We start from the raw sequence: 24,120 nt of genomic DNA, 5'->3' as shown, positions 1-24,120 counted from the left end.
TTGAAATTAACAATGTAAATTATTACAACTATCAACACGTGGATGCCGTATTGTTTATTAGAGGAATTCCTGCTGAAAACGAAATCATAAACGCATTGGTTCAAAAAAAAAAAGATGATGATGAAGATGGCAAAGAGGAAGACGCCACTGCTATATTGGATTTACTAGAACGCAGTTTACCAACATTGTTTGATGCCGAAAATGCCTGCAATAGATTGATGGCATTTTCAAGGGACTCACGTTTTAAGAGGCAAACTGCGTGACTGTAGATTACAAAGTTTAAAACAAAAAAGTATTTTGGACTTTCTTAGAAAATAGTATATTGTACTTAATGTATGTTTTCATTATGGGCTAAATGTATATTTTTTTCAATAAATCACTATTACTTTAATAGACTGAGTTATCCATCCGTCCATTATCCATCCCGCTATATCCTAACTACAGGGTCATGGGGCTCTGCTGAGCCAATCCCAGCCAACACAGGGCACAAGGCAGGAAACAAACCCTGGGCAGGGCGCCAGCCCACCGCAGTAGACTGAGTTAGTTTTTGTCAAATTTGCATTTCCTGGTTATAATGAATTCTGCTTATAACAAGCAAATAGCGTCGGCCCCGTCAAACTCACTATGACCAAGTTCGACTGTATATGTGTGTATGTATATGTGTATATATATATAGTGGTCAAATAAGGCACTGCAGGTTCCCACAGGGAAATATTGGGAACTCCAGCCCGGTCGTCCCTACTTTAATAAAGTCATAACATAACAAAAAAAAACTGGGGGTGGCCACTTGTGCCCCCTAATCATCCCTTGTCTCTAATTGGCTATCTATCTCACCCGTCACTACCCAACAGCAATGTATTGTGAGCGTACTGGAGCAACAATGGCTGCCGTCACATCATTCAGGTGGGTGCTACATATTAGGGGTGGCTGAAGTGGCTCCCCGCTCTCTAGGAAAAGCGCTATATAAATGTAAAGACTGTACTTTACAAGTGGCACCTGGGCAAGCCCACCTGAAGGATGGCCAGGGGTCTGATGACTGTCACAGAGCAGCAAAGATGTTTTTGTTTTGCTTTGATTTGTTTGGTTTGTTCTGTCTGCATTTATTTTGCAGTTTCTTCTTTTGTTCATTTGTATATTTTTGTATCACTTGGTATTATTGTAGATGCAGAGTGTGCCCCCTCCTGTCATATATTCAAAATGCATTTATTTCCCATTTGTTTTACAGGATGCTTTTGCCAAGGGTGAAGTGTTTATCGGCCATAAGGACCTTGGTTACAGTGTGAAGGCAGGCCTACCTCAGGGGACTCATGCCAACCGTGTCTGGCACTATGGCATCACAATAGCCACCCCAGACAGAAGCTTCCTTTTCACATGTGAGTCGGAAAGCGAACAGAAGGACTGGATCACCAACTTCAACCGAGTCATTCAACAGCCAATGTCTCCGCAGGAATATGCCAGTAAGTACAAATCAGGATTTCTCCTCTCCCACGTTTCCTGAATGGTGGTGGGGGATGAGGGCAGAAGAATCGGATCTGCACAGTATTGTGAAATAACATTTTTTAAAAGTCAAGCAGAAGGAGCCAAAATTAGATGTAGTGAGGGAAAGGCCACCTTTAGCCGTGAGCCACACTTTATCTTTACCGTAATTAAAGTGAGAAGGGTTTCACCAATCTGTGCCATTTTAAACATCAATTTATTTCAGATGAATCTTATTCATGAGACTATTTGTGTTACCCGTTTATGATGGTCTGAAGTCTAAATGATCTAATTGGACCTCAACATTAATGTCATGCAATGCATGAGTATCTGTTATATGCCATTTAGTATGGGATTTGTTAATGCAGTGTTAATGTTTGTGATGCTGTAACGAGTTGGCACAGATGAACTGAAATGAGCCAATCGCTACCACTTCCTAATTTTAAGGTGGGTGATAAACAGGATAGGCCAATATCGCCCCCTACAGTGCCCTGTCGTGCATCCCCTTTTGAAATGTTCAGCTCAAACCAAATGAGTAAAAAGAATAAAAAACAACTATAAGGCAACATCTGTAAGCAAGGAGAAATATCTCTCTATTATATAAAAAAATCCTGCGACAAGAAGAGACTTTTTGGAAAATTGTCCCACAAGTTTAGACTTTGGCCATGACATTTTTTCAAGTCACGCCCTCCTGTCAACCATATTGAACAGGGCACACGGTACTCTCACCTCTCATTCGTGTGAATGCTTTTGATAGACACAGTTGTTGCTCTTTCAGCTCTTATAAATTTTAACGTTTTCCTCACGTTAAGTTCTCAATTAAAGAAGACGTATTATGTCCAAATCTTATTGAAGAATTACATCACAAAGGGTTATCAACAGAACAAATGAGTACACGGGCAATCCTAGCGCGGAGAAACGATGAAGTTAAATTAATTAACGCAAAAATTGTCAATCGGTTACACAGCAAATTAGTTAAATGTGTATCAATAGACTATGTTGAAACAGTTGGTGGTGATGGTGCGGAAGATGACAACGTTAACAACGTCTGGTCTTCTATCGGCCGAATTACTGTTGAAAGAAGGATGTATCCAAGAAGGGTAATGTAGCACATCTTCAGAGGATAACATTACACACCAAAGGAGATCTTGATATGCCATTCGTATTAAAACGTTAACAGTTTCCCATTAGAATAGATTTTGCAAAAACAACACTGGTCTACAAAAAAATGTTTTTTGTTTGCTTCTGGGAACTTCAGAGCATCTCTTTATTAAGTTTTTTTACGCTGATCTCATATATGAAATCGGAATTAAGCTAGAATATCAGGTTTTTGAAATAATGCCATTTTGACCATTTTTTAATATCAATATAATATATCAACATGATATCTTGAGGTTGGACTCTGTCCCACCAAAATTGTTTTGATGTGTTTATCCTGAAAACAAACCAGAAGACAATACCAGAGACACGTTAAAGCATATTTATGTCAATTTATCTCAATATAAAAGTGAGATCAGCGTGCCCAAAAATGTTGGAGGCATTCGCTTTTGCACTTGTACTAAATATCCGTCTCTCTTTGCAAGAACCAACAGTAGTCACCCATCATGCTCGGAGTGAATTTTCCCCGATATCAGTTTTCCATCACCTTTTTACCTTGATGAAATCTTTCCCCATACTCATCCCTGACGTCACTTAGATTTGGTGGAAAAAAGTCGAGATGAGAATGTAAAAAATGCATCTTCAGTGACATTCTGGCTCCCGGAAGCTAATATACTTTCAACATGTTCTCCACAAGCTCCGTATAATTCTCTGCTCTGTGACTGTCAAGAAAATTCTGGACAACCTGCACAAATGATGGTGCTGATTCAGTTGGCTTCAGTTTCTTTTTGAGCTCATCGTCAAGCATCAGTTCACATATTTCAGGGCCAACAAAAGCACCTTCCTTAATTTTGGCTTCACTTTTCTCAAGACCAAACTTATTTCTTAAATGCTGAAACGCATCGCCTTTACTGTCCAGTCACCCTAGTTGTCCAAGACCTGGAACACCATAACTAAAAAATGGGACGTGCCGGACGAAAACGGTTTTCAGATTTGGAGTCAGCAAGTGAAATTTGTTAAAGTACAGAGGAAAGAATCCCAGTAGCAAAATGCTTGTTGACCAGTGTTATTGACAAATCAAAGAGCCAAACATTCGAAAAAGTTGTTTTATTTACTAGAGAGAAAGAAACGAAATTCAATCACAGGCAGTTATATGTTGTGTTGTCACAATGAAAGTCCAAACACAGAATCAAAATTCAATGCGATATTGGCGAAAATTTAATTCAAAAATTGTTTTTCCTGAAGTTTTACGGTAAAAGTGTAAGTTTCAAAAGTTTTTGCATGTTAATTTTTAAGCCAAATAGAACAAAATCATATTACGCAACGAATACCTCTAACGCAACATAAAACATTATTTACTTTCAAATTATTACGTTTTACTATTTTTAAATATGGTTAATTACTTGCTGTAATGTAAAATAGTAAATTGTACAAATGGCATTCGATACGCGAGCCGCAGAACCGCAAAGAGGCTAGCGCGTAGCGCAGGCATGGGGGTTGGCAAGCGAAGCGAGCAGGGGGCAAAGCCCCATAGTATTGTACAAAAAAAGAAGGTCAAGAAGATGAAAAACAGTCACAATTCCTTTCCTCCTCCCTACCAACCCAAAATAACCAAAATACGTGCAAATAAAAAGAATATATAGTGGAAAAAACACCCACCTTCCGAAGGTCACATGCAAGTCCAACGTTCCAGCCAACTTTTAACGGCAGGTGAATGAGGTGTAGAATGCTGACTGACGAAGTGAAAGTAAATCCCCTTAAATGAAAGTCTGCAATGCGCACTTTAATCACGTTGTATGAATTGTTTGATTTGTAATTTTAAGCTGTGGAGCAGAGGGGTAACTCATGTCTTTGTCCCACACATTATGGAGAGCACTGTAAATAAGAAGTTTGTGAAACTGGTCGGTTTTTATGGTGCTGAACATGAGAAGCCATGCTGTACACTAATATCAGATCTTTCTAAAATGCTTTACATATTTATATATATATATATTAAAGAAGTAAATATTCTCTCCTCTTGTTTCTTTTGCTATAGTGGAAGCCCTCTTCAAACACAAACCCTGAGGACAAAGGAACCGAAAAAAAAAAGCATCAGGCGTTCCAGGAAATGAAACTTGATCTCTCAGAAATAATGAGCTTTTTAACCGTTCTGTGGAGGGGCTCCGTTTCTCATTTTTATTTTTGTCCCTTCTACATGAATGCCTACTTCCCCTGTGCCGCTTCATTGCCTGTGTCCCCTGTTCTTCATTTTCATTCTTTCATTGTAGGTTACCCTTGAATAATGAAGCTTTCTGCAAGTGTCCATCTCTGCTCACCTCTTCCAGTAGTTTGCTCTTTCATTATATCGTCTTCTATCTATGACAACCCCATAGCGTGCCCCACATCTTGTTACCTTGAACTTCAGTTTATTCTTCCTTTAGATAAAGTCTGTGTATTTATTCAACTGTTTCACTCATCCATCCAACCCCCAACTTTCAAATGCAGTTATGGCGTTGTGGGGCTTGGGGTCTATCATGACAGCATCAGTGTTAGCCTTTCATTGCCCTTTTCATAGTGAGTAGTACAACAAGGTGCTCCACAGGGTAAGAGAGATGCGATTTTGGGACCATGTGAGCATACAACTGGATGGCGTGACATGAGTAACATCAGATTTTTTTTCCATGGACCTTTTTAATAATATTTGCTGCTATCCAATGTTGCTCACCATGTTATATTAGAAAATGTCATTTGATCTTGATTTATTATACTTTTTTTAATCCCATAGGGCAGGGGTGTCTAACTCCGGTCCTGGTAGGCCACAGTGGCTGCAGGTTTTCATTCTAAGCCTTTTCCAAATCAGCAAGTAGTTTTTACTGCTAATTATCTCCTTTTCCCTTCATTTAAGTAGCCCTGTTTTTAAGGATTCAGTCCTCTGAATTGATTTGTTCCTTTATTAAATGACAGCCAAACAGAAATGAGATGAGAAACGAGCCAACTGATGGCCAGCTAAACTGGAATGTCAAACTCCAGTCAATTTCACTCCAACCAGTTTCTTAAGGAGAAGCCAATTCTTGCTGTTAATTAAAGCCGTTCTTGAATATCAGGACTTGTTGCTGCTCTCGTTCTGCCACAGCAGACTATTGAGTTTCTTTTTTTACTAAGACCACCGTCAAGATGTTTTGGTGACTTGAGCAGACCAACATGACCAAGACCTTCACCTTTCTTTATTTTCAGGTGAGCTGGTCATGTGGCGGCTTGCTTGGTTTCTAATTATTGTTTGGCCGCTCATTAAGGAAAAAGAAACAACCAGAGGTTGGAGTCACATCAATTAAAACAAAGGCAAAACAAGTTAATCAGCAGCAAAAATAGCTCAGTAATTAAGAAGATGGTTAGAATGAAAACCTGCAGCCACTGCGGCCCACCAGGACCGGAGTCTGACATTCCTGCTGTAATGGGAATTGTCTTTTCGCATGACCTTTGGGGGTCAGAGGGAAGGGCTGGCCATTGTAATTCTGCATAAAAACTTGAGATGATTCCAGATTTTCCTTTCCTATCACCACAGTCTACACGGGTGAGTAGCATATTAAAACATACCATTTTTCGGTGGAGTGCTCCTCGAAACTTGAATTGTACAACACAAAATCTGATATACACGTGAAGCTGTCTATGCCAAATCCCCCCAGCTGCCATTTTTCACCCCTTCTTCAATTTCGTTCTGAGAATATGTCACCAATACTTTGCACACCAACACATATGCTGCTGTTTTATGTCATTATTACAAAGTGCGACCCTCCAGGATATGAGTTTGATGGCCTTGTGGTAGCATGCCCAAGGGGTGGTGGGCAGCCAGTTGACTCAGGTCTCCAGGACGGTGGCGGTGTCTGAATTTAATGGTTGTAACTGACAGTGGACCCCTTCAGAGGTTTATGTTTTTTTTCTAGAGATGCTGTGGACTGGAGTTTTTGTTTTTCTCTCTTCTTGTCAACTGGCCAAAAATTATGTTCATGGACGGATATTATTAGCTTCCAATTACGTTAACTAGTTTGGCTTTCTTTAACCGTGTGTTTAAACAAATCTGTATGTTTATGTGTATGCATTATATAATGTCTCACGTGTGTACACCAAAATAAATTGAATTAAACTGAAAGTTCTTTTTGGATATACTTTATTAATCCCTGATGGGTAATTGTCTTTTTGCATGACCTTTGGGGGGTCAGAGCACAGGGTCAGCCATTGTACAGCACCCCTGGATTAATTTTAAGGTTAAGTACATTGCTCAAGAGCCCAACGGATTAAGATCCTTCTGGTAGGAATGGGATTTGAACCGACAACCTTCCAGATACGAGGGCAGATCCTTAGCCTCAGTATGAACGTAATTAGCCAGGGCCAGCTCTGTTGTAAGCGTATCTATCCAGCAGGGGGTGCCAGCTCCCTGTTTGGAATAAGTTATTTTGTAATTGTGGCATTTTAAGTAACCCGAAACTACTGTATATAGATATAATGTAAAAAGGCGACATCCCTCCCATAGTGAGACAAGAAATCACATAAGAAAATAACTTGGCTTTCTTTAATGACGATTTACGTGGCATAACAGACGAGGAAGCCAATGACAAGCGCATGTGAGAGTCTGCACTGGAAGGATTTTCAGGATCGGATGACGTAATCTTCCATCCGTCTGTCGGCTTCAAGGTGTGCCATATTTAGGTAAATCATGCCATTTCAAACAAGGCAAAGAGAGGATTCGATTTCATGCACACAGAAATAGTACAATGCCCATTTCCGTAGTTGTCCCTTTCTCGTCTTCTAATGCTTGGATTAGCAGTTCTAAATGATGAGCCCCTGTGTGCTAAATCTGGTTCAGGTGTGCATGTAGAAAGAAAAGAAAAACAGATTTAAAGTACAGTAATCCCTCCTCGATCGCGGGGGTTGCGTTCCAGAACCCCCCGCGATAGACGAAAATCCGCGATGTAGAAACCATATGTTTGTGTAGTTATTTTTATATATTTTAAGCCCTTATAAACTCTCCCACACTGTTAACATTATTAGAGCCCTCTAGACATGAAATAACACCCTTTAGTCAAAAGTTTAAACTGTCCTCCATGACAAGACAGAGATGACAGTTCTTTCTCACAATTAAAAGAATGCAAATAGATCTTCTTCTCTTCAGGAGCAGAGAATTTCAGAGGGAGAGAGAGCGCTCGCAAAGAAAAGCAAACAATCAAAAAATCAATACGTGTGCTTTTAAGTTTGCCGCGGCATTTTTTAGAGGAGCGTCAGTATCTTCTAAGCAAACAGCCTCTGTGCAAACAGCCCCTCTGCTCACATCTCCTCCGTCAGGCGCAGAGAACATCAGAGAGGGTGAGAGAGAGGCAGAGACAAGCAAACAATCAAGCTCCGCGTGGGATGCATATCTTATAGCATTGAGGAGTTTTAGTTAATATGTAATACATGCTCTGATTGGGTAGCTTCTAAGCCATCCGCCAATAGCGTCCCTTGTATGAAATCAACTGGGCAAACAAACTGAGGAAGCATGTAGCATAAATTAAAAGACCCATTGTCTGCAGAAATCCGCGAACCAGCGAAAAATCTGTGATATATATTTAGATATGCTTACATTTAAAATCCGCGATAGAGTGAAACCGCGAAAGTCGAAGCGCGATATAGCGAGGGATTACTGTATTTGCACAGAGCCCAGTGACATTAAATTTATATTCTGATTACAGCGTGGTATAGATAATGGCATACGGGGGATTATGGGATACATGGCACTGAGGCCCAATGGAAATCCTTCTTTGGTTCATCCAAAGTACTTTGAAGGCACCCATGCTGGACGTGTTTACTAGCACTGCAAACGCTTTAAATCCTACAAATGAGAGACTCAATCAGACACAAAATTTGAGGAAGTGCACGGCTGATTACACACTGGGATGATTCAAAGCAGGCTGCGTTGTGACTTGAAGAGCTGATTATTTGACTGATTGATTGTGAAGGGGTAGTATGGTGGAATTTAACTGCGATTTGGAAGGAAGGACTGGATGGGCAGATTTTTCGGTAGTCACCAGATTTTTTTTTAAGGTGTAATCATTTGTTGGAAGAGTTGTGAATGGTGTCAAATTACTAAAAAAAAACAAAATCAATCGAAATCGTACCTTCTGTCTTCTTGTACAGCTGTGCATGTCTGATATGAAGGATGTCCCATTTGGTCCTTCAAATAGAGGAAATCAGAGCTTGGACACACTGCTGGAGGCAGCATGGGGTCATTTCTTTGATGCTGTATTAGAAGTGATCAGGTTTGGGGAGGAACTGAAACCATTTTGTGTTTCAGCATTTTTTTAAGCCTATTCTGCTGTACACAAGTGTTTTTTTTATCAATTATGCCATCAGTATTTATGAGAAGGGACGTCACTTGTGTAGCTGAAATTCCAACCATGACACGTTTTTGAACACTAAATCAAGGGGCACATTGTAATGCTTTGCTTTTTCATTGTTGCTCTTCTTGTAACCAATCGATGTTGCTTTATATTGTATACAGGAAAAATGTATTTTTGTGGTGGGACCACTCTGAGCTATTCAGTCAGTTCTTTGTGTAGTGAATGGATAAATAAAAGCAATTTACTTCATAAACCTTCAGAAGTTGGGCAACCAGGGTACACTTCCTCTCTATTTTTCAGTTAAATTTGGATGAGGGTCTACTCCATTATTTGCACTAACATAGGGGAGTGAGAAGAACAGGCCATTAAGCTGTCTCTTAGCAGACATTCGACAGTTGTGCACTCATTCCCCCCACATTCATCCCCCTCAGTGTTTGTTCCGTTTTATTGTATTACAACCTGGAATTAAAATTGATTTTTTTTTTGTTATAATATGTCTATCACTTTGAAGGTGCAAAATATTTTTTTTTTCTTGTGACATGAATAATAATGAAAAAAAAACAGAAATCCTGAGTGTGTGTACGTATTCGCCCCCCAAAGTCAATACTTTGTGGAGCCCCCTTTTGCTGCAATTCCAGCTGCAACTCTCTAATAGCAAATAACCAGATTGCAAAGATGATTGAATTTGTGTTGAACTTAATTATACTAAAAATGTGTATTTCAAAAGACAATCTGATTTCTTAAAAATTACATATCAAAAGCAGATTCAGCCTCAACTTCCATTTGTATAGTATCTAGGAAACTACTAGCGATAATGGCTTAGATTTCGGTTATATAGCTCATCTTGAATTGTTTTCAGCAAACAAGAACCCAAACATGACTAAAGAAGTTCAGTTTTGGTTAAAATTGAAATACCATGGGGTGGCACGGTAGGGCAGTGGGTAGCGCTGCTGCCTTGCAGTTAGGAGACCTGGGTTCACTTCCTGGGTCCTCCCTGCATGGAATTTGCATGTTCTCCCTGTGTCTGCGTGGGTTTCTCCCACAGTCCAAAGACATGCATGTTAGGTGCATTGGTGATCCTAAATTGTCCCTAGTGTGTGTGTGTGTGTGTGCCCTGCAGTGGGCTGGCGCCCTGCCCGGGGTTTGTTTCCTGCCTTGCGCCCTGTGTTGGCTGGGATTGGCTCCAGCAGACCCCCGTGACCCTGTAGTTAGGATATGGCGGGTTGGATAATGGATGGATGGATGAAATACCATGGGGGATTTTCCTCTGTAATGTTTGAAATTCTAAATAAGTGGCTATTATATCAGGCTTCCTCTGAAGAATGATTTCAATGTACAGCTGTAGCATGAGGTTCTTAAATTTGACATTATTTTCTGTGTATTAAATGATTAAAAACTAGGTAGTCAAAAAATTGCGCCCCAAGAAGAAGCACATCCAGCTAAATAAAAAAAAAATGGATGAAGCTAAACCCCACGTTATTAACAACAACCTGACCTACAATGAATCTCATGACTTATTTCAGCCTGAGGACACAGGGGTTAATCAACTGAAGATAATTCTGTCTGTGATGTTGGTGGATAATATGGACACTCTGGGAATTACCAGCTTTTACCAGGCATGTCCTGTCTGTGTCTAGATTACAAACGTAGCCATAACCGATCTCTTGTACCTGTGCACCATCCCATTTGTGGTGTGCACCAACTGTTTTTTTCAGAGAATTAGGTTTCAGAATCCTAAGCCTTGATCTTCTGACTATGAATGCAAGTATCATTATCTTAACTACTCTTAGTCTGGAGTGTTACAGCACAGTGGCCTTCTCTTTTAAGGGTAAGGGATCTGTTAAAGACTTATGTCAGCTAGTGGCTTTTGGGATCTGGATGGTGTCCTTTTTCCTCACCCTACCAATGATGATAATAACTGAACTTCGAGGAAAGTAGACTTTCAGCAGTTGGCAGTGTCAGACGAATCTGCTTTTGTAGAAAAAAACTATTTGCCCCCTTCCTGATTTCTTATTCTTGTGCATGTTTGTCACACAAAATGTTTCTGATCATCAAACACATTTAACCATTAGTCAAATATAACACAAGTAAACACAAAATGCAGTTTTTAAATGATGGTTTTTATTATTTAGGAAGAAAAAAAATCCAAACCTACATGGCCCTGTGTGAAAAGTAATTGCCCCCTTGTTAAAAAATAACCTAACTGTGGTGTATCACACCTGAGTTCAATTTCCGTAGCCACCCCCAGGCCTGATTACTGCCACACCTGTTTCAATCAAGAAATCACTTAAATAGGAGCTGCCTGACACAGAGAAGTAGACCAAAAGCACCTCAAAAGCTAGACATCATGCCAAGATCCAAAGAAATTCAGGAACAAATGAGAACAGAAGTAATTGAGATCTATCAGTCTGGTAAAGGTTATAAAGCCATTTCTAAAGCTTTGGGACTCCAGCGAACCACAGTGAGAGCCATTATCCACAAATGGCAAAAACATGGAACAGTGGTGAACCTTCCCAGGAGTGGCCGGCCGACCAAAATTACCCCAAGAGCGCAGAGACGACTCATCCAAGAGGTCAAAAAAGACCCCAGGACAACGTCTAAAGAACTGCAGGCCTCACTTGCCTCAATTAAGGTCAGTGTTCACGACTCCACCATAAGAAAGAGACTGGGCAAAAACGGCCTGCATGGCAGATTTCCAAGACGCAAACCACTGTTAAGCAAAAAGAACATTAGGGCTCGTCTCAATTTTGCTAAGAAACATCTCAATGATTGCCAAGACTTTTGGGAAAATACCTTGTGGACTGATGAGACAAAAGTTGAACTTTTGGAAGGCAAATGTCCGTTACATCTGGCGTAAAAGGAACACAGCATTTCAGAAAAGAACATCATACCAACAGTAAAATATGGTGGTGGTAGTGTGATGGTCTGGGGTTGTTTTGCTGCTTCAGGACCTGGAAGGCTTGCTGTGATAGATGGAACCATGAATTCTACTGTCTACCAAAAATCCTGAAGGAGAATGTCCGGCCATCTGTTCGTCAACTCAAGCTGAAGCGATCTTGGGTGCTGCAACAGGACAATGACCCAAAACACACCAGCAAATCCACCACTGAATGGCTGAAGAAAAACAAAATGAAGACTTTGGAGTGGCCTAGTCAAAGTCCTGACCTGAATCCAATTGAGATGCTGTGGCATGACCTTAAAAAGTCGGTTCATGCTAGAAAACCCTCAAATAAAGGTGAATTACAACAATTCTGCAAAGATGAGTGGGTCAAAATTCCTCCAGAGCACTGTAAAAGACTCATTGCAAGTTATCGCAAACACTTGATTGCAGTTATTGCTGCTAAGGGTGGCCCAACCAGTTATTAGGTTCAGGGGGCAATTACTTTTTCACACAGGGCCATTAAGGTTTGGATTTTTTTTTCTCCCTAAATAATAAAAACCATCATTTAAAAACTGCATTTTGTGTTTACTTGTGTTATATTTGACTAATGGTTAAATGTGTTTGATGATCAGAAACATTTTGTGTGACAAACATGCAAAAGAATAAGAAATCAGGAAGGGGGCAAATAGTTTTTCACACCACTGTATATTCTTAAAGTTGATGATTTACATATATTCAAAGAGAATCATAAGCATGTATGAAAATAAGCAGTATATCTTAATGCACGTTAGTATAGCAAGGGTTAAGTCTCAAAGATGTTTGTGCCTGTGTATTTTCTTATTTTTCTTAGCAAGCTGGAGACCACCGATATTTCATGAGACAAGGTCAAGTGTGTAGAAAGAGGCTAACAAGCAGGCCCCCCTCTTCTCCAAGTGGTGCAGGAGGGCTGAGGAATAGAGATAATGGTGGCAGGAACTGGATGGGACCAAGGAGGGGAGAAGGCCTGCCAGGCGGCCTTGATGGATAAGATAGGCTGCTATGTTCATTAGGCGGTGGGACTAGCTAGAGGTAACACCAAGGCCACAGGAAACTGGAGTCAGATAGGAGTGTTGAATGAATTGAGTGAGGTAAACCGTTTGATAAGAATTGTGATAAATGCAAGCTCAATGCGTTTGCTAATTGCTCAGTTCATCTGAACTGAGACCGTGTGTGTACATCACACAATAAATCTCGATTCTGCCTGCACATCCTGAGGTCTCCGAGTGCCTTCTTTGAGCATCGTGTTTCTGCCACTACACTTTCCTATGTGGAGAGGCAATTCCTTAAAGATTTACCCGACTACTCTCTTTGTGACCAGGAGCCTTCTCTGCATCTTCACAGCATGGACACACTGAAATGCAGAAACAAGATTTTGACTGTCCCAGGAAAGAACTCTTAGTGAAACCCAAAGAAAACTCCAATAGAAAATCTACTGGATGATTTTCACCTTCGTTCGGGCCTAATGGATTTGTTTCCTTCTATTTTCAGTCTGGCAGCTAATACTGCTTTATTCTTAAGGTATTGTGCATCATTTGGTCCCCAAGGCCCCATGTACCTGAACTTCTTTGACATCACGTGCCTCACCAATGGGAATAGCTGTATCTTTCCTTTTCTGTACACCTTGTTGAAGAGCAATTACAAGGACTACTTAACTCCTTAGGATGGGCAAGGCCGAGGCAAGTTGAGCCTCAGAGAGGACTGCTCCTATGGTGTCAGTGACATGGTAAGAAGAGAACACATGCATTACAGCCAAGGCCAAGGAAATGTTCAAGAAGTCCTGATAAAGTGTTTGTAGATGTTAGAAATTGTACTGAAGGTTTGTACAGCTTTGAGAATATGATCTACACCTGCTCACCATTAGAATTGCGACACTAGGAAATAAGCGTCACCTTCAGGATAGATAGGTAATGATAGAGTGTGAAAATGATTACAACCACAGCACATATCCAAGTGATTTGTCGATTGTGAGTTATGCCCCTTGGACTCTAACACGGTGGCTGTAAAAGGTGTGACTGCTGGCAGTTAGTGGACTCGTAGGGTCCCACCACAGAGGATGGCAGCCATACGTCCAGCTCTCAGATTTTAATCAAGGGAGAATTGTAGGAATGCAGGAAAGTGCAAATCCTTCCAGGACATCGATAATTGTGTTGGATGGAACGCAAGAACAGAGATAAAAGTATGGTGTCAGTGTATAGAGGAGGGCCGGACCGACTGGAGTGAAGGGTCTTGAGCGACCCAACACGCAAAAGTAATGAAATTACCAACATCTCAAACACATGGCAGCGATGGACCAAATTGTCACATTAAAGACTCTAGCCCAAGAGTTGTGAGATGTGTCACATGTCAAAGGGTGTCTACAATCACTGCTCAATGTCCCTTGCAGTAATGCGGTCTCCTCACTCATCACCCACTGCTTTGAATACTCTTCTCCCTTGACCAAGGGCATTTGCAAACGTAATAGTGCCACGGCCACCACCAATAGCAAGATGACTGGCATCACACTGTGTTTTCGGACAAGTTCTGGCTCAATTTATTTCACCAGAATGAACAAATCTGTGACAAAAACCTCCTGAAAGTATGCATTTTGCAGCAAGATACAGGCCCAGCCCTGGGTATTATGGTGCGTGGTGCCATTGGGTTCCACCTCATAGTCATCTCTGGTCCCTTGACCAACTGCCACTACATCACAGATGTGTTAGAGATGATGGTGGTACCCTATCTGAAGAGGTTCTCTGGTGCCAAATTCCAACAAGAGAGTCCTCATGCACATGTGGTATGAAATATCCTACAGTTCCTGGATGGACCACCTTTAGTTCCTGGCTTGCACATTCACAGGATTTGCCTTCCATTGAGCACATCTAGGACATGGTCGGATGACAACTGGCATGCCAGAGACCCCGAGTGGATACCACAGATGAATTTTGGGCGGCGGCTTAATGCAAAGTCGCACCACAAACACGCATCCAGGGTCTCTTTCTGTCCATACTTGACAGTGCACAAGCACCAATGTGGATACAACAGATAACCGATCATTGTGTGACCAGTAATCCACCATATAAATATCACTTTGATAATTCTTCATGTATATCTTGGTGTTGCAATTTAATGGTATATAAGATTGGTGAAGACCTGTCAGGAGAAAATTGTTACTTGAGGAAGTGGTTTCAAAATTCTTCTTCACAACTGACCTTGTGTTATAGTGGCAAAGAAAGCCTCCTGGCCACAGTGGTCATCATTCTTGGCCCAAAATCTAATTTAACAGTCAAGTCATTTTTACTTGCTATGGGTTGGCCTGTTTTTTTTTTTTTATATATATAAAATATATAGATTAGATTAATGCAGGGTTTGTGGCTAATCTAACACACATGCATCAGACTTACCATAATGTCCAGTAGTGTCCTAACAGGCATTAAAGTATTCATTTCCTGTATACAAACTATGTCTATAGTAACAGCTCCATTCAATGAAAAATATTAAATTATCACTCCCCTATACTTTATATACCAACATTTCAAGCAAATATTGATTGGAAATGTAAACCATGGCGGTTAACTGTAACGCCTCCCACCTGTGGGGCTCAGTTCTCCACACTGTACTGTACAGTATGCAGGTTCTCCCAGTGTCCGTGTGCTTTTATTCTAGTAATCAGGTTTCCTTTTATTGGTAACTTCACAGTTTTAGAAACTTTGGTTCACATCTCTGTTGTCCCATTCTACGTGTGTTCTTGTGCTTTCCTTCTACAGCCCAACGACATGCATATTAGGCTGGTCAGCAACGATAAACTGGTTCAAAATGAGTGGGTTGGTGCAACTCTACTTAAAAAAGACTTCTGCCTATGACATCCATCTAAAACGAAGGGTGCTTTTTGTGATGACAACATGCACTTTTAAAACCACTTCCTCTGCACTGAAACGGAGAACATCTCTTCTGCTTCCACACATTTATAAAGCAGCCTGGGAGTTCCCTCGCAGTTGTGCGAGATCAGTTCTTAGGAGTGCGGAGTTTCTAAAGATAACTCTTAACTGCCACAGAAGGAATTTAAACCTCCTCTCTCAGAATCCATTTCAAGCACAAGTGCAGTTTTTCACAATTTTCTGTAAATTAACTTGCAGGAGGTCCCACCACTGCTTTTCATTTTGTCAAATACCACCAAAGGTTTTAACAGGGGATGGCCAAATTGTGCTCCTCTGGCACACCAACAGCAGTTTTGATAGAATGAATATTCAACAAGTGGTTTGCTAATCATCATAAGGTTAAGGAAACCAAAACTTTCTCGCCATAGCAGTTTAAAAGTGAAGCCAGCCTATGATGGCATACAAGTTAGTCTCGTGGCACAGTCACTAACTGGAAACCTTATATGTCCATCCATCCATCCATTTTCTAACCCGCTGAATCCAAATAGGGTCACGGGGGTCTGCTGGAGCCAATCCCAGCCAACACAGGGCACAAGGCAGGAACCAATCCTGGGCAGGGTGCCAACCCACCGCAGGACACACACAAACACACCCACACACCAAGCACACACTAGGGCCAATGTAGAATCGCCAATCCACCTAACCTGCATGTCTTTGGATTGTGGGAGGAAACCCACACAGACACGGGGAGAACATGCAAACTCCACGCAGGGAGGACCTGGGAAGTGAACCCGGGTCTCCTAACTGCGAGGCAGCAGCGCTACCACTGCGCCACCGTGCCGCCCTAACCTTATATGTGCCAATGACAAATCTAACGTGGACATGCGCAAGATTGTGAGAGGCCACCAAAATAAATCTGAGGAGAAGGGCAAACTTCCTACAGAGAGATGGGCCAGCAAACCAACGCATGACCATGACACGCTTAAATCAATCAACACACAGCTCCCAAAGTCACCGCTGCACTGCTCAAATACAGTAAATATCAATTATTCTAATGCAGCTTCAACTCATACAGTGGATTCAGAAAGTATTCAGACCCCTGCACGTCCTGTAGATTTAAATTTTAAAATGGATACATTTGCCATTCATGACCATCACTCTACACTCAATAACCCATCATGACAAAGTGATGACATGGGTTGGGGTTGATTTGTATTAAACTTGACTTGCTTATATGGAATGCTATTGGACTTTAATAAAAAAATCAATAAAATGTTGGCACAAAGCAGAAACTGTTAACAAGGGTGCAACAGAGCTCAGATGTGAGGTTTATTATTTAGGGTTAATAAACGCGGCTATGGTTGAATTATTGAATGAAGACCCACTAACCTGATCGGGCATCTAATTAGACAGCCAAGGTCAGTGGGAACCCCTAATCAAGAATTCACAACACGCGTTTGAATGTCAATTTTTATTAATTGCATTGCTTCCAACAACTCTTACTGCAAAGATCCATCTCTTTGGGAACTGTTAGCTTTACTAGAGCAAGGGGAAAGGAGTAAAGTCTTCATTAAGCTATCCTGAAGGGACTTTTCAAAGAGATTCATTGGCATTTCAACAAGAGCAGGTGGCCACATCTGTAAGGCACTAACTTGGCCATTCCTACTTCACCTATGCATACAAGTGCTTCTCTTTTCAAGATGAAGACACACTGCCATCCTCCTCACAGGACCTTGAAGGAGATCAACTTGAAACCGCCATCCACGGCCAGGTAATTCAATGTTTGGTCGCCAAAGCGATTGGGAAACTTGACGACGTGGTCATTGGGGAGTTTGATCTCAAAGGCGTCATTTTGGTAACTGATGAATACCTGCATGAAGATAGAAAACAGGTTATTAATTTTCACTCTGATCATTTCAACAGTAAAGGAAAACTGCAGATTCATGGAATGGGACAATCTGCTTCCCTCCAGCAAGAGTAACAGGTCCCTTTTCTTCAGCTTACAAGGAAGAAAGAAAGCCTTCTAGGACATATCTGTTATTTTTTAGCAACGTGTTCACAAAGACACACAGGTAGTGACAGATTTTTGCCACCAGAGGATGCCAGATACACACAGATGTGGTTCTGCATACCATTAAGATGCAAAGTAAATTTAACATTTAGAATATGGGGAAGTATAAAAGAAACAAAAACTGCAAGTTCAAATATGTTAGGTTTATTTTTGCAAAATGTGTATATAGTGAAATATTTGTGACACACATTCATCTTCTGTACTCATTACTATTTAATTTAATATTGTTTCTTTGTATCAGTATACTGCTGCTGGATTATGTGAATTTCCCCTTGGGATTAATAAAGTACAGTGGAACCTCGGTTTACGAGTAACTTGGTTTACGAGTGTTTTGCAAGACGAGCAAAAATTTTTAATAAATTTTGACTTGATAAACGAGCGATGTCTTGCAATACGAGCAGTATGGATACACTTTGTCTGCTGAGCGTCATGTGATCGCAACTGAGTTGATGGTTGTTCTCTCTCTCTCTCTCTCTCCTTATCTTGCTTGCTTGCCGGCCAAGCGTCTCTGTTTACAGCGCGTCTCTCTCTCTCTCCTTATCTCACTCGCCCAGTGCGTCTCTCTGTTTACTACAGCATTGTGACTGTGTGTGTGTGCGCTGTGACGTGAGAGTCCCCATCTTGCTCCCCAAAACACGAAGCTGAGTCTCAGTACTTTAACACCAGTTTTATTCAGCTTGAAACAGCAACAGTGCTGTTATTTATTGCAGCGGGATCTTTATAATGTTCCTTGTATGACCCATTGACGACAGGCGCTTATAGCATGTCTGCGATCTTTTTGGATGCGCTTATACGGCGAACTGCTACAGCGCTGGGAGACTGAGATTGCTTTGGGACACTTTTCCGCGTGTCTTCCTGTTGGGTAGAATCCCACATGAGTTTAGAAACTCACACCAGCCATGATTCTTTTTAAAGGTAAAGTGCAGGTTAATTTGTATTATGTATTTTACTTTATATTTTGTCTTAATCATTTTTATATGAATAGTTTTGGGTTGTGGAGCGAATCATCTGAGTTTCCATTATTTCTTATGGGGAAATTTGCTTTGATATACGAGTGTTTTGGATTGCGTGCATGTTTCCGGAACGAATTACTGTATGCTCGCAAACCGAGGTTCCACTGTATCTATCTATCTATCTATCCATCCATACTCCCAAACTCACTTGGCCCTGCTAAGCGAGAGGCACATTTCTTTTTTTCAGTGCAAGTGGTGGCATCACTTATACTACTCGATGTGAAAAGATTCACTCACTTAAAAGGGGAGGTCACCCATTTTGACATATAAATTCATTAAGACCATATACAAAAACAGTATATCTAACTCAAACCATTTTTATGCCTGTTGCTTACACAAACATGTACTTGACACATTTTCAGGAAGTCACTGCCCACTGGAGAGATTCAGAAGGACTGGGAAATGGTAGATATCATCCCATTATATTAAAAGGGTGGCAGGGCAGATCCAAGAAACTATAGGCCAGTAAGCTTAACATGCATCACAGGAAAAGTAATGGAAGGAATTATTAAGGATAAGATTGAGCAACACACGGCAAGGACAGGAGTTATTCTGAACAGTCAGCATGGGTTCAGAAGAGGGAGGTCGTGTTTTACTAACATGTTGGAATTCTATGAGGTTGCATCAAAAGCATACAATCAAAGTGGAGCTTATGATATTATTTATCTGGACTTTCAGAAAGCATTTGATAAGGTGCCACATGAGAGGTTGGACATCAAGTTAAAAGAAGTGGGGGTTCAGGGTGATGTTTTTAGATGGGTGCAGAATTGGCTCAGACGCAGGAAGCAGAGGGTGATGGTGCGAGGAACATCATCAGAACTGGCCGATGATAAGAGTGGTGACCAGCAGGGGTCAGTGCTAGGGCCGCTACTATTTTTAGTACTTTCCCTATGCTTCATATACGAGAAAATCAGGGAGGTATAAAACATTGAAATGCTTTAATATTTATTAAAACTGGCCTTTTTGACGGGAGCTGTGGACCCGCTATACCACAGGAGGAAGCTGGGTTGAGAGGAGGTTACAGTTTTGAAGAAGAGTTCCTCTGCGTGATGCACCGAGTACAATGTACAGTACAAGGAGAGACTGAACAAGTGCGGAAATCATCGGCGTGTATGAACCGTAAGGGAAACTGGCTTGTTCGTCAACCGAGTGTGTGGTCGTGAACAGATGCAAAAGTTTGGCAAACTTTTTGGTCGTAACCCGATTTGTACGTGTTAAGAGACGCTCGTGAACCGAGGTTCCACCGTATTATTAACAGATTTACTCTGTTGGCCTAGCTCTCTCTTTCTCATGGGTTGGGGTTGATTTGTATTAAACTTGACTTGCTTATATGGAATGCTATTGGACTTTAATAAAAAATCAATAAAAATGTTGGCACAAAGCAGAAACTATTAACAAGGGTGCAACAGAGCTCAGATGTGAGGTTTATTATTTAGGGTTAATATACGTGGCTATGATTGAATTATTGAATTAAGACCCACTAACCTGAACCTGATCGGGCATCTAATTTGACAGCCAAGGTAAGTGGGAACCCCTAATCAAGAATTCACACGACACGTTCGAATGTCAATTTGTATTAATTGCATTGCTTCCAACAACTCTTAGTGCAAAGATCCATCTCTTTGGGAATGAGATCGTATACAAAAACAGTACATCTAACTCAAACCATTTTTATGCCTGTTGCTTACACAAACCTGTACTTGACACATTTTCAGGGAGTCAATGCCCACTGGAGAGATTCAGAAGGACTGAGAAATGGCAGATATCATCCCATTATATAAAAACGATCAAAATCTTGACATTGTATTTTTGGATGATTAAAATACTTTGTATACAAGAAAGTAAAAAAGGGTGGGCCAATCAACAGGTATAAAAATGTTTGAATGTTTCATAATAAACTGCTGCACTGACGGAGCACCTTTAGCTTTGTAATGACTGCATCACTTAAATCCTGCTTTGATTAATTAAGAACTGTTCCGATAATTCTGTTATAAAATAGTCAACTTTTGAAACATCATCATAAATGGGTCCTTAAGATAAAAGGCTAATGGTCAGCTCATAGAAAATTTGCTATGATAGAAGATGACCTCAATAAACACTTAAAAGGTGTTCTTACTGTCGCTTGCACAGATGTGACACCGTGCCAGACCAGAAACACCCAACCCACCTTGGTCTCCTTGCCCAGTTCAAAAGGGAATTCACTGTCCCGGTGTTCTTCACCCCAGGCTCCACTGGACATTGAGTTGCACACAATGGTCTGGGAGTCTCCATGTTCATCAAACCGTGGATTAAAGTGTAAGGAATATTCCTGGCTATCTTTTCCCAGATTGAAAGCAAAGCTGAAAGAAAAAAAATAAGAAAACTTAAGTTGAAGACAATTTCCTTTTCTCTTATCCATTCACCACATTTGTGTTCCCACACCCTTTACACTGGGCCTATGGCTTATGCAAAAGCAGCTTAGGACAAAAGTAAAAGATCCCATCCCTGAGAACTTGTTGACATACTTTATATTGTTTCTAGGTTAATTGTCCTCATTTTCCCTGTGCCTGAAAGAGTCACAATTGAGAGAAGCTGTAGTAGACCTCTTCATCTCAATGCTGCCCTACTATGAAACATCTCTATAATGTCTCACTAAACAAAGACACATTAAAACGTCAAACTGTAAAGCTCAAAGTTGCCAGTTTAATCCCCAGCACTGGCCCACTAGTTTAAACAAACAAGTGAACTAATGTGCTAGTGTCACAAATAGCGTCAAATAGCAGATTTGAGATTTGGCTATTGCTCTGGATAAATGTGGTGAAATGAAAGTCAAATGTAACATTTAAAAAACTCTGCTAATGCACTTTGGTAGTGTCCTGTAATCCGACTGCTTGAATGTATATCTCATGTCATTTTAGATTAAAGAGTCTGTTTGTCATTACCTTCTCTTTGCAGTCCAAGAGGCAGTTTATTCAGGCACAAGGACATCAGGTTTACATTACACTCTAATGCTCATAACATATTTAGAGAGCACAAAATTCAGTCAGGGTGGCGCAGTGGGTAGCGTTGCTGCCTCGCAGGTTGGAGACCCGAGTTCGCTTCCCGGGTCCTCCCTGCGTGGAGTTTGCATGTTCTCCCCGTGTCTGCATGGGTTTCCTTCGGGTGCTCCGGTTTCCTCCCACAGTCTAAAGACATGCAAGTTAGGTGGATTGGCGATTCTAAATTGTGTGCTTGGTGGGTGTTTGTGTGTGTCCTGCGGTGTGTTGGCACCCTGCCCGGGATTGGTTCCTGCCTTGTGCCCTGTGTTGGCTGGGATTGGCTCCAGCAGATCCCCCGTGACCCTGTGTTTGGAATCACCGGGTTGGACAATGGATGGATGGACAAAATTCAGTTAGGGCGGCACGGTGGCACAGTGGGTAGCGCTGCTGCCTCGCAGTTTGGAGACCCGGGTTCGCTTCCCTGGTCCTCCCTGCGTGGAGTTTGTATGTTCTCCCCGTGTCTGTATGGGTTTTCTTTGAGTACTCAGGTTAGGTGCATTGGAGATTCTACATTTTCCCTAGTGTGTGCCCTGTGGTGGGCTGGCGACCTGCCCGGGGTTTGTTTCCTGCCTTGCACCCTATGTTGGCTGGGATTGGCTACAGCAGACACCCGTGACCCTGTAGTTAGGATATAGTGGGTTATATGATGGATGGAAAATTCAGTTACTAGTTACTTAGACATATACAACTCTGTTTATTTTTTGACCTTGAATGTGTTCTTATCAAAGAAATTTGTTGATTCTCTGCAAAAAAAAAAAAAAAAAGTACTAAAGTCTTGACAATATTAGTACAACGTAACAATAAACCCTGGCCACTTAGACCTGCACAAAACTGAACATCAGTTTCTGTGAGTGAAATTGGTATTTTCTTGCCACATGCCAAAGAAATGCCACCAGAGGGTGCTCCTGCCCCACAGTCCTGAAATGAATGCCAAGTAGAGTTTTGAAAGTGATTTGATTCACTTCAAAAGACATGAGTAATTGTTAAAATGGGGCAAGAGATACTGTCCAGATAGCCGACAGCCAGTATTATCGATACTGGACCAAAAAGCCTCAAACTGCAAGGCAATGGTCTCAGATTCGGCTTTGCTTCTATGTCTTCAGTCTTCATAACTGCCAGGAGCCAAAATGGAAAAATCAAATCACTCCACATGAAGACCTAGCAGCAGGAAATCAGTCTGGAATACACCTAACCAAAGGAGTTTCTCTAAAATAAAAAAAAATACTTACATGAAGCATGCGAGTGATCAGCCATACTGCACACTTACGAGACATGGCCTGTGAAAGGAGAGGCAGTCGTGGTAGTGCAGCAAACGGAAAGGACGCCGCCAAGCTGGTTGGCGAGTGTGTCACCGAGACAGAGCACAGAACGAGTTGCGAAATTCGCAGTTTGTTTGATGCAGAAGATCTTGCAGAAGAAATGATCTTGAAAAAGTTAGCAGAACCCAGGCCAAAGGAAGGCTGAAAACCTAGAAGGAGGTAGTAGTAAATGCCACCCAAGAAACAGAGAGAAGCTCACCTGCAAGTCTCCTCAGCAACAGTTCCTTTAATCTTCATTACTTGACCAGGCTTGAAAGCCATATTCTGAACCAGTACGTTCTAGTAAATGATAGAGAAGAAAAAAAAATTATAAATGAGATGCCCAATAAAAATACAAACCTGTGTTGCCTTTCTACGAACCTTGGATCAAGCCAATCCTGGTTCTCTTTTCATATCCACTAATCTTCTCCCACCAAAAGCTATTTAGAAACAAACAAGGCCTATGAATGCTTTCTAATTTGCCATGCTAACATCAGTCACCTAGTGGTTTAAGCCAGTGTCACCATGTATACGATGTGTGTTGGTCCTCAGGTGTAGTGCAGACATACAGTTTATGCTACTCAGAAAGTGATTCAGGAAAAGTAAAAATTACAAAGTCAAAGAAACTGGAAGGAATGGGCATCCTGCATCATGTTAAAGTGAAAAGAGTTAAAAAAAAAAAAAAACACAAAAAGAAAAAAAAACAAACAGCTTGGCACTGCCATCTGTTCCCTTCATGTCACTTTCACCAAAGAGGTGGGCATGAAATGATCTGCTGCTCACGTTTTATGTAAACAATTAACAAGTAATGCCAACTTTAGCATTTTCTTGCTTGAAGCAGAAAACCTCTGTGGCAGCTGCCACCCTGTTGCTGGTTTGTAGTATGTGTGAAAAAGGGCCAGGATTGTTCTTGGCTTTGTGTAAATTCAGTCAGACCTACCAGATGGCACCGTCTGCACATCCTGAAGCGAGCAAAGCACTAATAATCCACACATATAAATAGAAATTAAACTGGGGGATAAC

At 41.2% G+C, this 24,120-nt stretch overlaps 2 protein-coding genes and 1 pseudogene across 2 annotated transcripts in view; 2 read left to right on the top strand and 1 right to left on the bottom strand.

The window, feature by feature from the left end:
* zgc:92360 (uncharacterized protein LOC436988 homolog) overlaps positions 1-4,662 on the top strand; it is a 65,886-nt gene extending 61,224 nt beyond the window's left edge. The window contains exons 10-11 of the mRNA XM_039765544.1: positions 1,226-1,457; positions 4,610-4,662. Coding sequence (XP_039621478.1) covers positions 1,226-1,457; positions 4,610-4,638 — 261 coding nt within the window. The 3' untranslated portion in view covers positions 4,639-4,662. The remainder of the gene's footprint in view (positions 1-1,225; positions 1,458-4,609) is intronic.
* Positions 4,663-6,082: 1,420 nt separating this feature from the next.
* Positions 6,083-13,504, top strand: LOC120538135 (annotated as a pseudogene).
* Positions 13,505-17,154: 3,650 nt separating this feature from the next.
* The window catches only part of LOC120536962 (galectin-1-like), a 19,489-nt gene continuing 12,523 nt past the window's right edge, over positions 17,155-24,120 (bottom strand). Inside the window, exons 2-4 of the mRNA XM_039765543.1 lie at positions 23,318-23,397; positions 20,950-21,121; positions 17,155-17,568 (exon numbers count right to left, since the gene is read on the bottom strand). Of these exons, the coding sequence (XP_039621477.1) occupies positions 17,422-17,568; positions 20,950-21,121; positions 23,318-23,397 (399 nt within the window). The 3' untranslated portion in view covers positions 17,155-17,421. The remainder of the gene's footprint in view (positions 17,569-20,949; positions 21,122-23,317; positions 23,398-24,120) is intronic.

The sequence above is a fragment of the Polypterus senegalus genome, chromosome 10 (genome assembly GCF_016835505.1).
Source record: "Polypterus senegalus isolate Bchr_013 chromosome 10, ASM1683550v1, whole genome shotgun sequence".
Classification (NCBI taxonomy): domain Eukaryota; kingdom Metazoa; phylum Chordata; class Cladistia; order Polypteriformes; family Polypteridae; genus Polypterus; species Polypterus senegalus.
This window is presented reverse-complemented; position numbering and strand designations above follow the sequence as displayed.